Source organism: Podarcis gaigeae (assembly GCF_964106915.1).
Source record: "Podarcis gaigeae genome assembly, chromosome: 9".
NCBI classification, from domain to species: Eukaryota; Metazoa; Chordata; class Lepidosauria; order Squamata; family Lacertidae; genus Podarcis; species Podarcis gaigeae.
In genome coordinates, this window is record NC_139685.1 from 35569064 (window position 1) to 35586014 (window position 16951).

Sequence of the window (16951 nt, forward strand, 5' to 3'; positions counted from 1 at the left end):
TGGTGTAAATTTCCTCCTCCCATGATACTGTGTGAGGGGATGAAACAGTTCATTTTCTCCACCTGTATGTTCTATTTTTTCAAGCAATTTTCTTCCATCCCATACTGGAAGTGAGTGAGTCAGGGAGAAGATTGCTCATGATAACAGTGAGTTCAAGTGAGGGAAGGAACAAGGTTTACCTTCCTTCACCCACACACTTCCTTTTCATGGTAAAAACACCCAAAAAAGTCTTGCTTTATACGTGATCACAAAGTACATGCAGCTGCCCCATGGACTGACTTTGTCCCCAAGTGTGTGTCTTTACTATACAGCTGTCCTCTGGGAGAAAGAGGGACAAACTATACTTCGTGGTCAGACCTTCGCTCAAAAGGTTCTTGTGCAAATTCCTCAATAATTACTTGAGGAAGCAATGCTTATTCTCAGGAAATTAAACTGAATAGATGTTTAAAAATAAAACAGGTAAATTGAGTTGATCTGCTGGTGTTACCACCTTGCTCCTTGAAATCTCAAGAAGCTACTCTTCTGAGCCTCAGTGATCAACTCTCAAAAGAAAGGGAAAGTTCCTTGCAATGTCTATTCAGAAATTAAAATGGACACTATTTGGAAGTAAGAGCTTTTTGAAATGATGGGCTCACTTTCCTGCAACAAGGCCCAGTCAGGAGTTAAGTGCTAACTGGCCAATGAAATATGCAGTATTTAGGGTTCTTTGGTGTGTATAGGGGCTTATCCTGTTGCCACATGCTGGCACTTTAGCTGTTCTGAATGCAAATGAAGTTTATATAGAAAATAGTGCATCTGACAGTGTCCAGGTTATTTTTCAAACCACAGAGCAGACGATTTATTGCATGATGGCACCTCCTCAATTGTAATTTCAGGTTTGTACACCAGAGGGAGAGTCAGTCCACACTGAATAGTGCCGTTTCAACTGATGGTAAAGATTTGTTTTCAGTTGAAGATGCATACAGAATCACAGAATTGTAGCATTGGAAGGGACCCCAAGGGTCATTGAGTCCAACCGCTGCAACGCAGGAATCACAACTAAAGAATCTCTGACAGGTGGCCGTTCAACCTCTGCTTAAAAATCTCTGGTGGAGAGTTCACCAGTTTCTCACACTGGCATTTGTCCACTGGGAGGGCAGTTTAGAGTAGAATCTCATTCTTCTATTGGCTATGGAGAATTTCTCATGCAGTCACTTTTTGACACCAGCTCTTCCATCCCTACCAATGTTGCCTTGTTTAAATAGCATGGCCCTTAAGGCGCCTTTAGTCATTACTCATGTGAAGGGCTAAAACTCTGCCTTTAGCAATGCCCCTGTTGTCACCTGGTTCCTTCTACCTTCTCACTTATTCAGAGAAAGAATCTGCGGCAGGTTCTTTCAGGCTTCTAAGATGTATGAACAGAGAAGGTTCCCCACTTCATGTGTTTACCCTGAGCATGTGGAATGCTGGAAAGAACTGCACTTCAGTGAGGGTTGGTTAACGGTACAGTCCCATATTCCCAGATGTAAAAAGTAAAAAGGTAAAGGACCTCTGGATGGTTAAGTCCAGTCAAAGGTGACTATGGGGTTGTGGCACTCATCTCATTTTCAGGCTGAGGCAGCCGGTGTTTGTCCACAGACAGCTTTCTGGGTCATGTGGCCAGCATGACTAAACCGCTTCTGGCACAACAGGACACCGTGATGAGTGCTTGAGCATATGGAAATGCTGTTAATCTTCTCGTCCCAGTGGTACCTATTTATCTACTTGCACTGGTGTGCTTTTGAACTACTACAGTAGTTTGGCAGAAGCTGGGACAGAGCAATGGGAGCTCACCCCGTCTTGCGGATTTGAATCGCTGACCTTCCGATCAGCAAGTCCAAGAGGCTCAGTGGTTTAGATCACAGTGCCACCTGCTCCCAGACGTAACTAAACAGGGTTTAAGATTACAATCCTAAGTATTCTTTGGGGAAAGTCATTACTGTTGAAGTGCCATAAATGTTCATAAATGTATGGTGTGGATGCCACCTATGTCCCACCAAACTTATTTCTGAGTAGAAACATTTAGCATTAGGTTGTAAACCTGGTAGTGATTTGTATCCCGAACCATTTTTGGAAAAGTGTTGTTGGGTTGCATTTGCATTTGTCACTACATCAAGTGGATTGTTTGGGATTTGTGATTGACATGATTATGATTATGATTATGAGAAAGCCCTAAAGCTAGGAAGCAGCACTTTAAAACTGAGGATTACAACTCCTTTAGAGGAGAATGGGGCCACATACAAACAAAATAATAGCAAAATTGTACTTCTCAAATTACGCAAATACTCACGTGAATTGCATTGTAAAGTCTATATGCAAAATAGGAAGCTTTGTCTCTGACACACAGAACTGAGGGGGAAATCAGACAACAATGTTACAAACTTAAAAATTGAAACAAATTTGACATTAATAATCATTAGTTGTGTCTTGGATGGTATGAGCCCGTCCATTTCTTCCCACCTTTTGTGGAATATGTTTTTCTGACAGTTGGTGGTGAATGGGTTCGAATGGAAGAAACAAACAGAATGAACACTGATATATGAAGTGACTTAAAATTCCATAGTTTATAGTTAGCTCTATGACACTCCAACATCATGAGCAGTGTTGGCCTTAAAATGTTTTGTTTTCCAATCTTTTAGTGGGGCTAGCAACATAATTACTCACTAGAAGTTTCAAAGGCTGCAGGCATTTAATTGTCTTTGTGCCATCTATTTCATTAAATATTTTACAGTTCGAAATGGTCTCTTCAGATGTCAAGAAGACCAATTCCACAGAAAAGCTGTATTTTAAAATGGAGTCTAAAAAGCTTTAACCATTGTCAATAGTTTTACTGAGTGAAGATCTAGACTTCCTGAACATGGTGCAGGAAATCTGTAGCAACAGCAATAAAACAGAAGTACAATTAGCTGCTCATTCAGAGTGAGCAGCAATTTTCTCCAGGCGAATAGTAGCTGGTAGGTTGGAGAGCTTATAGCAGTGTTATTTTAAATGAACATAGTGCTTTTCCCAGATTGCATTTCATTTTTTTCATTTTTATATATTTGGTAATGTATTGCATATATTCAAAATGTGTCACTTTAAGAAAGGGATGATATAAAGGATATTAAAACATAAAAGTAATATCATAGTGTAGTAAAATTTATAAATATTTTGTTACCTATTGCAACCAGTAGTTCCTGAAAGTATCCATCATAACATTGATTAATGGCATCTACTATATCTTGTCCAGAGATATTCTGAAATTCCTGGAAAACTTAAGAAAATATATGGCTGGTGAGGAGTTAGTTTTTTCTCAGTTAATTTTAATAAATGAATTGGAATATTAGTGCTCCAGTTCACTGATAGTTTGAAGATTTTAAAATAAAGATCTAATACAGTATTCAATAATTTGAAAAAAATATTGGCCTCTTTGCCAAGGAATGTGCTTTGACAATCACCACTGCTTAAACTGAGAAAAGAATTATAATGGCCTTCATCTGCCCCCGTTGCAACAAAACATGTCTCTTCTGTATCCGCCTGTACAGCCACAGCAGCGCTGCAGCCTTCCAACAATTTTACTTAACCCTGAAAGGCACACACCTCCACTGTCTCCCGAGACAGATGGATGCCAACAACTACACATATATGCCGTATGTAACAACTATAGTAGCCATTGTCACTTGTGACTTATTTGGCCAAGGTGAGAACATCAGTATGATAGATTCTAGTGCTATTCTCTGGCTATTTTACACAATAGTGCTGTTTCAAATAGGTTCCTTCTGTACATGGATATCAGTTCGGCACAGCAGAAAATTGTGTGCAACTTGTGCAATGGACCCATTTTGAATTGTGGTCCATCTAGGTCAGCCCACATATCGGAAGATATGTTTGGGCATGGGGGGGAAGGGAGAAGCTGCTTCATAAGAAAATAAGGAAAGCTTTGCTGGATCAGGCCAAAGGCCCATCTAGACGACCAGCTTGCTCTCACAATGGCCAACCAGATTCCTTCCAAAGCCTGCAAACAGGACTTGTGCATGACTGGCGTTCAGAGGCAAAGCCCATTCCAATAATGGAGCTAGAACATAGCCATCATGGTTGGCAGCCTTCGATAGCCTTGTCCTCAATGAAATATGCATTCATATGCATGCATTCAGTACGTTTTCGATCACAATTCAAAGTGTTGGTGCTGACCTTTAAAGCCCTAAATGGCCTCGATCCAGTATATCTGAAGGAGCGTCTCCACCCCCATCGTTCAGCCCGGACACTGAGGTCCAGCACCGAGGGCCTTCAGGCGGTTCCCTCACTGCAAGAAGCCAAGTTACAGGGAACCAGGCAGAGGGCCTTCTCAGTAGTGGCACCCACCCTGTGGAACACCCTCCCACCAGATGTCAAAGAGAACAACAACTACCAGACTTTTAGAAGACATCTGAAGGGAAGCTTTTAATGTTTGATGCATTACTGTATTTTAATATTTTGTTGGAAGCTGCCCAAAGTGGTTGGGAAGCCCACCCAGATGGGCAGGGTATAAATAAATTATTATTATTATTATTATTATTAGTTAATTGGCCTTCAAGTGCAATCCATTTGAATTAAACTAAGCTGATTTCTGGGAATACTAGCGTTTGGGCATGTCAAGTGCTGTATGACTCTTTCTGTTACATATTGACATAGTGAAGCCGTGATGAAAAGGAATTACCCATCCACAACTGCTGGTAGCTCTTGTTGCACAGAATCATCTGCAGCATGTTCTTGTGTTCTCCAGTTTTTTGCTGGCAGGCTTCCCATATGACCTAGATCATTAGAAGAACGACAGTGAGTGGGAGGCAATTACATCAAACAACTTTTCAAACTAATTTTGGAAATTGTTGGATACCATAGCATCCTGAGCAGCCATAACAGGATCTGCATACCCTTCTTGTCTCGTTCCCTGGAAATAAATAACTTGAAGTGAGAATTTGTGGTGATTATGGTAGTGTGCTACACCCCTTGCCCTGGAAGCCCATTTATCGCTTTAATTTGACATGGAGCTAGTTGTAGCTACTCAGATGAGGGCACTGCACACAGCTTTTAATATTGAACCATGGACACATGCACTCATATATGCACTCTTACCATCCCCTAAACCTGGTTATTTTAAACACTGTCCACCCTATCTTTCATTTTCATTTTACAGACAACAGCACATCTGATTAAACACCCACCTATGACATGCAAACCATGTTTTAGTGTTACATGAAGCTTTAGTGTTACATCCCCCCCGCACCCCTCATGCACTCTGATTTCTGCCCCCTACTTAGTACAAGCCATAGTTTCTCATCCAAATTCACAATATCTGGCTAGTGCTTGCCTTTCAAGCCAGAACTGGAATATATATTGAAAGCATAACTTCCATTTTGTGTCTGGAGGTCAAGTGCAAACCATAGTTTACTGATTCAGATGCAATGGCAGACTTTGGCTTATTGTGAATCAGGAAATTACAGAGGGAGTGGGATGGCATCAGTGTGAACTGGACCACAGATACCTTGCGAATATACCATTTGAAATAAGGTGAGTGGTGAGTTCTGCTTCGGCAATTAGAAACAAGAGATTTCACGTGGCCAAAGAAGTGTGTATTACAGAGACAGTGTAATGAGGATCATTAGGATAGAAATCTTCTAAATAAATAAAAAATAAGTTGTAGACGAAAATTCAGAAAGAATTCTCCCCTATTCATTCTGCAAAAGTTCATTTTAAAAATTCCCATCAACGCAGGACAACACAAATGTTTTTGCCTTTTAAACCATGCAATTCTTCAAATAATTATGCAAACTATACCTGAGCAAGGTTCATAAGTGTATCCCTAAAGTGTCCAGAGGTCTCAGAATCAATATCTTGAAGAAGGTCACTGTCATATTCTAGGAAGAACACAATAAATGCATTTCAACTACGTATGAGTAAAAGCTGATATTTCACATGTCAAAAGATGTCCAATCAATGTCTTTCAAAAGGCTAAAGAATTCTCTACTGGCTAGACTGTAGCTGGGACACAAGGTGCTTAGCACTGAAAAGGTAAATAATTTCACCATGACAAAGAATTCAAGAATAAAAGCAATCCTGCTGCGAGAAGAGCAGCAATGGCAGCTTCGCTTGGCTGAGAAACAACTTGCACAATTACCCCATGCAAGGTGCATCTGCAGGGCGTATGTGTGCGTGCCTGTGTGCTTTTGTGTGCATGCACAATTACGGTAATTTGTGTGAAATGATGACCAGGCTCTTGTGAGCTGTCTGTACACTATGGACCATTTCATTGAATCCTTTGGTGCACAGAGGTTCTGTTGGAGGGATAGAAGGTTTCTTGGCAAGCAAGCCAATGTGGAAACCCACTGAGCTGCACAACTTGGAGGAAATTAATTTGTCTCTAATATAAGGATATTGGGAACAGGAGATGGATTGGAAGGGTGTGAATATTCTACACCAAGCTGGTAAATAATAATTATCATGAAAACTATGCTGCAGAAGAGACTTAGCATAGTAAGCAAAGTACATTCTCAAACAGCAACTGCAAAAAGCGTCCCTAAAATGACACTGTGTGAAGCATAATATCTTCATTTTATTAATGGGAAATACTGGTTCTATACGTGCTGCACCCTGATTAGGAGGCATTCTACAAAAGTAAACATAGGAACTCAAAGATACAAAAATATATTCATATAATGTATATGAATTAATTATAACCAAATTTTATGCAATTTTTAATATTGTTTTTTGTTCCACTGTGGAATAGTATTAAGATCCATCTCTAATGACCTAATAATGCCACCTTTTTACTTAACAAATGATTCATGGTCTGGTCCTTTCCCACATCTTCAGTGAGGGAAATTAATAGGATAACAAAAAGCTCCTTGTGGCCACAGAATAATCGTGTTGTTTTAGTTATGCTTAGTATTAAACATGGAGTTGAAGAAAAGTTTGGATTTGATATCCCCGCTTTATCACTACCCGAAGGAGTCTCAAAGCGGCTAACATTCTCCTTTCCCTTCCTCCCCCACAACAAACACTCTGTGAGGTGAGTGGGGCTGAGAGACTTGAAAGAAGTGTGACTAGCCCAAGGTCACCCAGCAGGCTGCATGTGGAGGAGCGGAGACGCGAACCCAGTTCCCCAGATTATGAGTCTACCGCTCTTAATCACTACACCACACTGGCTCACGATCATGCCCAATGGTTATCAGAACCCTCATTTTACTGCATATAAATTTTCAGAGAAATAAAGTAGAGCTGTGCATTTTATTTCTAAAACACAACTTAATTAAGGGACAGAGTAAGAAAGGTATTGCTGTTGCACTTTGTTTCCTACGAAAGCCACCCCCTCTCCAAACACCTAGTTTTTTAAACCAAGGAAGAACTGGTTGGTTTGGATAATAGTGGCATATTTAAAGCTTACACGTGCTACAGGATGACTGCTTAATCCTATGGTGTTTGCTTGGATGTAAGACCAACTGTATTCACTGAGGCTTACTCCCAAGTAAGTATATATAGGATTGCAGTCTCAAAGTAGTTTAAGAATAATAATGACTGTAGTTTTTCTGGTGTGTGTGTATGTGTGGAATCCTGTCAGCAACTCGTCAAAGTACAATTCCCAGGATTCTGCAGGGAAACCAATGACAAAAGTAGCAGGAAGCATGTAGGCTTGTAATATAATTAGGTATTTAGCCTCTTCTAGATTGCAGCTGCAACTGCATATTTTTGCAGGAAACAATGGGGATTATTACGCATTAGGTAGGCCTCCTTCATCTGGAAGATCTCTCCATTTGATCTCGAGGCTAATATGTCAATGAGGCAATTCTCCTCTGTGCCAGCCCCCTAGGTCATAGCAGAAAAAAAACATTGCTAGTATAAACAGTGGTTACAAATCCATTTATTTAGAATAAATACAGCATGCCATGTTTTACCTCAAGTTCTTGTTTTCCTGAGAAGCAGTGATTTGAAAAATCAGTGCATTGGTCACTGAGCATTGGACTGCCTAAGCCTGTGACATTTTGAATTTAAGCATTGCTATTCCTTCAAATCCCCGCAGCGGGGTGAGCTCCTGCCCACCTAGCAGTTTGAAAGCAACCCTAAGTGCAAGTAGATAAATAGGTACCGCTTTATAGCGGGAAGGTAAACGGCGTTTCCGTGTGCTGCGCTGGTGCAGGCTCGCCAGAGCAGCTTCGTCACGCTGGCCACGTGACCCGGAAGTGTCTTCGGACAGCGCTGGCCCTCGGCCTCTTAAGCGAGATGGGCGCGCAACCCCAGAGTCGGTCACGACTGGCCCGTACGGGCAGGGGTACCTTTACCTTTACCTTTTATTCCTTCAATAAAACAAGGTGGAAAATGAGATAAGCTGCACCAATATTAGCGATATTTTAGCTCCACATGAAGTGTGCCAGTATTACGGTGTCCTTATAAAACAGTAAAAAAAAGGTATCTGGAACCTGCAGCCCATAGGTCCAATCCAGACTTCCAGGTCTCTGAATCTGGTCCATGGCACTCTCCCTTGGACACCCTTTTTCATCTCACTGACTTGCCATCTCCCTAATCTGTCCTGTTCTGCTTCCTCCATAATTGCCTTGAGGTGATAACTGAGGAAGAAAGCAATCTAGATTGGGTTGATGAAGTAGAGTGCTTTCTCCCTGCTTCGCCAGTTCAGATGGATTAAATTTGGGCTGAAGAAGTCTCTCTGCAGCAAGTATGGAAGAAGATCAGGCTTGTGAAGCAGTGATAGTGCGCTCTGCTTTGTTACTGCGTATTGTCCCAGTTGCACAGCACACATGAAGCTTGGTAGCATGCTGCTATGCTAAGACTGGAACCCCAGGTGCACTTATCTGAGAATGAGTCATCTCACTGAAATTCTGAATAAATATGCAGGGGACCAGGCAATGTGGCTATTTCATGCTTAGGCAAACCATTATGGGAACAAGGTTTGAGTCCATGTAGAAATAGCTTCACCATTGACAGTTGCAATGGGTATGTTTGTGTGCAGAATTGGAGATAATAGCAGGACAATAGTAGCTATTAGTTCCACATGTTGGCCATAAAAATTAATTTGTGATGAACAATCAGCTGCTTTTGTTCTGGTTCATGGTCCTTGTTTATAGTGATACACAAGTTTGTTCCATGCTTTTTAGTCAAATTAAATGATTAAATATATACCTAAAATCTGTGGAATTCCCAGTTATCATGTACATATTTTCTCCCATTTTATTTATTTATAAAATGCTTATACTACTTGATATATTAATAATCTCTAAGCAGTTTACATAAAAATTACAAACAATACTATTCAATAAAAGTATATAAGAGCTAGGTAAAAAGACCCCTAAGTAGTATCAGTTGCCAGGATAGACCTCTAAGTTGTAGCAGTTGCCAGGATATTGTCCTGTTCACCTCTGTATAGTTCCATTTTTATTTCAGACATTGTGGTAGACTGCAATGTTTAGCTGGTGATATTGTGAGGTTTAGCTGCTGATAACATTGCAATGTTTAGCTGTTGAGTTATTGTGATGTTGAAAACCAGATATTGCCTAGCCCTTACACACATTGTGATTCACACTACGTTGCCAGCTCAAATATTATGAAACAATTATCACAATGTGAACTTCAAAGTGGTTTTGGGTGATATAACGATATATTGCCCAGCCCTAGTAATTACTATCTCTGTCTTATGCTAGGGAGGGCATTCTAAAGATTGGGGGTTTTCATCAAGAAGATCTTTCACATTACCATTAAGAGACAATCTGCGGTTGTGGAATGACAAGCAGGGTCTCCTTGGAAGATCTTAGTGATCAGCTTGGTCTGTCCAAGGGAGAGGTGGTTTGCGATCAGAGGCAGCTCAGCTGGGTCTGCTGCACTAGGTGCCAAGCCTAGAGGGCATCTTAGGGTGTAACAACTGTGACATAGTGAATGGAGCAGAAGAGAAGGAAAGAGATAGAGGCCCTTGAATTTCAACCTCACATCGGGCACTGCTAAAATCTGAAAGACCAAAGTCCACCCCTGCTGCTAGGTAACCTGGACTTAATATTGATATATTCACTCCAGATTCAATAATAAAATCCTAACCTTATGGTCTGTAGCCAAATCTCAATAAATAAACAAACTATATAAAAATGTCTACAAGGGTTCAACAAGTACCTTCATAGCATGCCAGAGTTCATGGGCATCATATGATGCAGGCGGATACATCAGGCCAACCATAACTTCCTTGAAATGACCCGAGAGAGTTTCTTTCAGGTCCAGTAGTAAATCCTTGGGGGAAAAAAGTGATCTTTAGTTATCCTGCACATCCTGCATTTCTCAGTGCAAATTCATTTACTGTATATGAGTGATGAAATAATCATGTGTACTGTACAATCTTAGTAATAGTGAGGAGGCGTTCTGCAGCTTTGTCACACTGAACATACCAAGTAGAAAACCACTTACCCTCAACAACAACGGAAACTGTGAGAATGATCAGGAACATACCAGAGAGTAAATCCTTTTGAACTTCGTTCCGAGTAAAAATGCTTTGGATTGCAGTGAAAGCTGCCCAGTCTTCACCCAGTTACCTGGGGGTAAGCTCCACTGAATACAGTAAGGCTTCCTTCTGAGTAGACAGTGTCAGGCTCCATTTGCAAATCAACTCCACTTGTAAATAAAGGATTCAACACCCCCCCCCCCCATGTTTCCTAAGAAATGGTTGGCTGCTGAAGCATTGCAATTACAGAATTTAAAGTGGATTGGTGACCTTTTCCTTCAAAATTATAGGAAGGCCTTCACCGTTTCCTTCATCTAGTGCAAGGTTTTCCTTTTCAGTGTAAACAGGACTCCATTTTTGTACCTACATGCACCACTTTTAATTGTACTCTGAGATGTGGAGGAAAAATGAAAAAAGGAATATTTCAGGATCAAATCAGAAACCTGAATGGCTTCTGTAATGAGAGGGCTGGCCCTGGAAAATCAGGATGCTTGGAGTGTATGGAATTTGTGTGTGTGTGTGTTTTAGCACTATTCCCAGAATGCCCAAGCCCCCATTAAAATTACTTCATGTGTAGCTGTGGATATTGTACAAAAAATTGGCATGATCAACTATATCAGTGCCTATCACCTGTTGGAAGGTTTGTTCCTCACACCCTGCTTGGTGCTACCACAGCTGGTGCGATGACCATCTGTTAAAGGAGGCAGACACCCACACCCGTGGTGTAGTACAACTCTAGAAGGGCTCACTATTTACACAATCCTCTGATACCAGATATGGGATTTCTAATTTTGTAATTTGGTCCATGGGGTCACGAGGAGTCGGACACGACTAAACAACTAAACAACAACAAAATTTCACCCTGTTTACCATTCTTTGCACGTATAGTACTTCTTTCAGCAGCTGAATCCTCACTCAGCCTCCATCCATAGATGAATCATATTTACTGGGAAGGAGCATATTGTCTTTCCTCCAATTTACCAGCCTTTATTTTGCTTTGATCACCAATTCAAGGTCTAGATTTTGATTGACTGAATCAAAACACAAGGGGATGTGTCCTCCAGTGCAACTTGGCTTTAAGTGTTTCTTTGTGAATTGTGTATGATTACTTTCATTACCAAGGGATCTAGCAATAAAGGGGTAATATAAACTATAAATGAAATATAGCACGGCTAATGCAAAAGCTGCTCTCAGAAGGCGAATAATTAAAGGTAACCACAGGCCCAGTGAATATAATTAACATAGCAGGCAGCGCAGCAATGAGGAAAGAGACATACAAATTAAAAATGAATTTATGATGAAGAAACAATATGTAATCTTTGCTGAATGCACATTAGATACATTTGACAGCCACTAAATCACATGTGGAATAGAAATTAATTCATTAAGACATTTGCTGCTGACAGCATGCCTGTAGGAATTGATTAATAATACAAATGGAGACTAATTAAAAATTACCCCCTGCAATTAGAACTAGGGTAAATGGAGAAGAGCAGTGAAAAATAAGACAAGACAACTAACTCTGAATTGTCATTATTAACATTTTCTAATTATCTCGGTTATGAGAAATAAGCATAGGGTAATTGTAAGAAGGCATCTCAGAGAAGTTTGTGCTTAGGTCTAAATGAGAGAACCAGTTTGGATGTTTTAATGGAAATATGTGTCTCAGTGGAACTATATGCTTCAACTTGCATCTGTTTTTGCTTTTTTAAAATTCATTTTGCAATTTGCAATTCATTTTAATGCCAGCGTTTTCAACTTCCTCATTAATGATCTTAGAACTGAAAGCAACAGCCTTATAGTTCTTTTAGCTTCTCTGCAACTGTTCTGAGCTGTGTCAGCCTTTGTTGGCTCAAGGGTGTCTTACATGAACAGTGGATATCAGTCAGCAGACAGGACAGTGATCCTGGTTCCTTGATGCAGTCATACAGTGCACTCCTTTTCCCCTGCACATAAAGACTATGAGATCATCTCATAGGTGGGTGTAGTGTGGCATCAGGATTCTCCCAGTCCTGATACCTGATACAACAGCTGATACTTGGATAAAGGTTCTGGGTTGTACCAAATTTTATCCAACAATCACATTTGCCATGCACACACACATTTATTTAGGATACTTATAGCCTGCTTTATAGCCCTTCTAGAAATGGCTCACAAAAATTGTCATGCTAATCATATCAGCCACAGAAATGGCCCTATGATGGCAGGCTAATTCATGTTGCATTTCCTGTTCTCCACTTTGGTGATCTTTGGCTGTCCTCTGAGGTAATATCTGAACAGAATATTAGGTACTATAGAACCATCAGAAGCATTATGGAGGAAAGGCTTTTCCTTCAAGTTTCCACACTTCCCATTTAAGGATATTTACCAGCAAGTGTGATTGTTACATTAAGGATGAAGAGGCCCGGACAATCTGTTTTAGGTGAGAGTAAACCCTTTTTTGGAGGATTTCATTTAAAAAGAACATTTCCCGTGCTAAAACACCATGGCTGCCCACTGTTCCACCCAGCCCTAGATAAATCGACAAGATCTAATTCAGACATGGAACTGTTCTTACTGGTTTAGGGAACAAACCAGGGTTTTATGACACGTTTCCTTAAACCAAGGTTAACGCTAACCAGAAGTGTTTGGACATGTCCAAAACTCATTCACATAATGCCAAGCCATAGTTTAGCATTATGCCTCAACACACCCAATTAGCTCCTTCAGAAAGAGTTTGCAAGGACCTCCCGCCATGCTGCCATCCACTAAGTCTTGGATCTTGGATTTCAGGACAAACAAAAACTAGTACTTCTTCACACAGCACATAGTTGAAATATGGAATTCACCTCCGCAACAGATACTGGTGGCCACCAACTTGGATGGTTTTTTAAGTGAATTGGACACATTTATGGAGGTTAAGGCTATGAATATCTACTATCCAAGACTGCTGTACTCTGCTTCTACTGTTGGAGGCAGTAAGATTCTGAATACCAGTTGCTGAGAACTGTAGCTGGGGAGGATATTGTTCTGCTTAGGTTCTGCTTGTGTGCTTCCCATCAGCATCTGGTTGGCCATTGTGAAAACAGGATGCTGGACTAGATGGTCCACTGGCCTGATCCAGCAGAGCTCTTCACATTCCCTAATGACCTCCACATGCTCATTCTTGGGGTCAAAGAGATCTGCAACTCAGGACTTCCGGTCGGCGCCAGCGTTTAATGGCGGTCTTAGCCTCAAGCTCCGAGGCAAGACTGCTCCGCGAGTTCGGGTCTGACCCGCTACGGCGAGCCGGGGACCCCTAAAATCACAGGCGCTGAAGCCTGTGAGCAAGGAGATTTGGTGGGCACCTTTGCGCCCCCCGGTACTGCGAAAGAGCCTTTTTAAAGGCTCCGGAGCGGCATCGGGAGTGAGCGTGGTGCTGAGAATCGCTACCCAGCCCGCGGAGCGAAGCCGCGTCGCCATTAACGGAGAGCGCCGATTCCTTCCTGAAAATTACAGATTGACAGCAACACCCGTGAGTAAGAACAAGAAAATAAAGTTTAATGGGACACTAAATTTGGATTTGGCTGAAAGCGGGCAAGGCATAAATTAAGGAAGTCTGCCTCCCGGAACTGCATGATTAACTAAGCAACGAAAAAGAAAGCTGCATTTAAATGAAAATCCCTTTTTTGCATTGATAAACCTGACATCGAAAGTGGACCTCCCCCCCCCCCCCCGGGCAGGAGAAGGGGGGAAGGAAAAAAAAATGGGACTTTGTGAACCTGCCTTAATTTAGTTTGGATGCAAAACCTCATACTGTCGACCTCTCTGGCCAGGACTGCCTGACTAGCGCTTGCCTGAAAGTGATCTGTCAAACAGATTGTGGATACAAAGTAGGACTTTATTTGACAGAAAGTAACGGCTTTAGTGGATTTAAGAATTGTAAAAATTGCAACATCTCTGACTGAGACAAAGTAAGGGTCCAGGCTGACTTTTGGAGTTTTTTCATTGTTGCATGCTAGATGTTCCTTTGCGGTTTATTTCCATTTGGATACAATTTACTCCCTCTAGAGGACAAAAGGGACACAGTTGCATTAAGGAAGAAATAGTGGGATTTTCCACTTGTAAACCTTTCCTGTGAGAACGACCTTGGCTATGAGCAATCCAGTGGAGGAAATATCAACAAGATCTAAAACAAAACAAGCACAAAAGAAAAGAGGCTCCACGTCAGGACTACCAGCTGCACAGGAAAAAATAGCAACAGCATCAATGGAATCTATGACACAGGCACTACTTAAAATAAATCAATCTTTGGAGGCACTGACAAAGCAATCCACGGACAATTCTAAGAAACTGACGGAATTGACAACAAGGCTGGATTTGAACACAACGACAATTTCATCTAATACTGACTCTATAAATAGGTTAATCCAGGAAAGCACGGAAACAAGGAAAATTGCTGAGTGCGCCAAAAGTACTGCTGAGGAAACAAAGGAAAAATTTGTGCCAATTGAAAAAAAAGTGAGTGAACATGATGCAACTTTAGCCTTAAAGGAACTGGAGAGGAAAGGGAAAAATCTGAAGTTAAGATTGGTTCCTGAAGAAGAAGAGGACAACCTTAGGGAATTCCTTACAGAGAACTTTCGTGAATTTTGGCTTGATGATTTGGAAGGTGGGGAAGATTTTGTGATAACTACAGCCTTCCGGCTAGGCAGGAGACAAGGTAAGAAGCCAAGGGATTGTCTAATTACATTACGATCCAAGGAAGAGAGAGACAAAATATTGAACTTACATTTTCAGAAGGCATTGGTAATAAAAAATTCTCAAATACAGATTTTTAAAGACATCCCTCGATATATCCTGCAAGTGAGAACTTATTTTAAAAATCTTGTCGACCTGCTGAAAGGAAATAACATCCCATTTAGGTGGGAGTTCCCACAAGGACTGTCCTTTAACTTCAAAGGGAAGAAGATTAAGATCAAAACAGTACAGGACAAGGAACACTTTTTGGAGAGATACTTTGAGGATTTACAAAAAGGGACTGTGTCTGTGAGAGAACCAACTGATATTGCAAATCTATCATTTGGACTTAGCCCAGCACCAACTGACGAGGAACTACAACTTGGTGCAGTCGGTGGCAAAGATACCCATCAATAAAGATGTCTCTGCAACTTCTGAGCTGGAATTGTAATGGTTTGAACCTTCCCCGAAAAAGAAAACAAGTTTTTCATATTCTAAAGAAAGAACAATTGGACTTAATATGTTTGCAAGAAACCCATATTGCCAGGATACACAGGAAGCTTTTGACAAATAGGAGATTGGGACTGGAATTTATCTCATCAGATAAGGTTAAAAAAAGAGGTGTAGTGATCTATGCAAAAGAAAAACTGGCCCCAAAAATGATATTTAAAGATGATCAAGGAAGATATTTAGCAGTTGAAATCCAAATACAAGGAGAAAAATTTTTAATAGTAGGAGTCTACGCGCCTAATGAAGGGAAGGCGGAATTCTTCAAGAAGTTGCATGAGACTTTAGTGGACTTTTTGGATTACAAAATCGTGATGATGGGGGACATGAATGGAGTCGTCTCAACAAATATGGATAAAGCACAAAGACTTGTAATATCTAAGGATGGGAGACTACCAAAGACTTTCTTTGAAATGACTGACACCATGGACCTTATAGACATTTGGAGAACAAGGAACCCTCTAGAAAGAGAGGGAACCTTCTTCTCCGAAGCAAAAATGACATGGACTAGAATTGACCAAATTTGGATTTCTAGCAATTTGGCACCAAGAGTTAAAAAAACAGAAATCTGCCCAAAAACCTGCTCCGACCATAATGCTGTAAAGATGGAGATGAAACTAACAACAGCTGGAACATTCAGATGGAGAATGAATGACACCCTTTTAAGAGATGAAGAAATTTATAAGAAGGCCCAAAAAGCTTTAAAAGATTATTTTGAGATAAACATGAGAACAGAAGTGGAGAAGAGAATAATATGGGACGCAAGTAAGGCCGTGATGCGTGGTTTCCTAATTCAACAGAATTCATTAAAGAGGAAAAAACAAAAGGAGAGGGAAGAAAAAATTCTGGAAAAAATGAAAGAAGGAGAGAAGAAATTGAGATCCAATCCAAAGTCTCAAGAGATACTGAGAGAAATAAAGTATTATCAGATGCAATATATGGAACTGATGAATCAAGAAATAGAGTGGAAAATAAAGCAAATGAGACAAAAGACATTTGATTCGGCAGATAAATGTGGGAAACTTCTATCATGGCAATTGAAAAAAAGACAAAAATTGAACACTGTGACATCTCTTGAAGAGGATGGGAAAATCATCATCAGACCGAATGAGATAAGTAACTGTTTTCAAAGTTTTTTCAAGAAATTGTATGCACAAGGGCCAGTAAATGAACAAGAAATAGAAGAATTTGTTGGAAGATATGGATTACCAAGGATTTCAGAACAGAATAAAATGATGCTTAATGAGAAAATTACGGAACAAGAAATAGAGGGTGCCATTC

At 40.6% G+C, this 16951-nt stretch overlaps 1 protein-coding gene across 1 annotated transcript in view; it reads right to left on the reverse strand.

Annotated features, from left to right (window-relative positions):
- ANXA10 (annexin A10) overlaps window positions 1–16951 on the reverse strand; it is a 32603-nt gene that overhangs the window by 4035 nt on the left and 11617 nt on the right. The window contains exons 4-10 of the mRNA XM_083755973.1: window positions 10144–10257; window positions 7746–7836; window positions 5812–5891; window positions 4871–4924; window positions 4694–4787; window positions 3176–3271; window positions 2309–2367 (exon numbers count right to left, since the gene is read on the reverse strand). Of these exons, the coding sequence (XP_083612099.1) occupies window positions 2309–2367; window positions 3176–3271; window positions 4694–4787; window positions 4871–4924; window positions 5812–5891; window positions 7746–7836; window positions 10144–10257 (588 nt within the window). The remainder of the gene's footprint in view (window positions 1–2308; window positions 2368–3175; window positions 3272–4693; window positions 4788–4870; window positions 4925–5811; window positions 5892–7745; window positions 7837–10143; window positions 10258–16951) is intronic.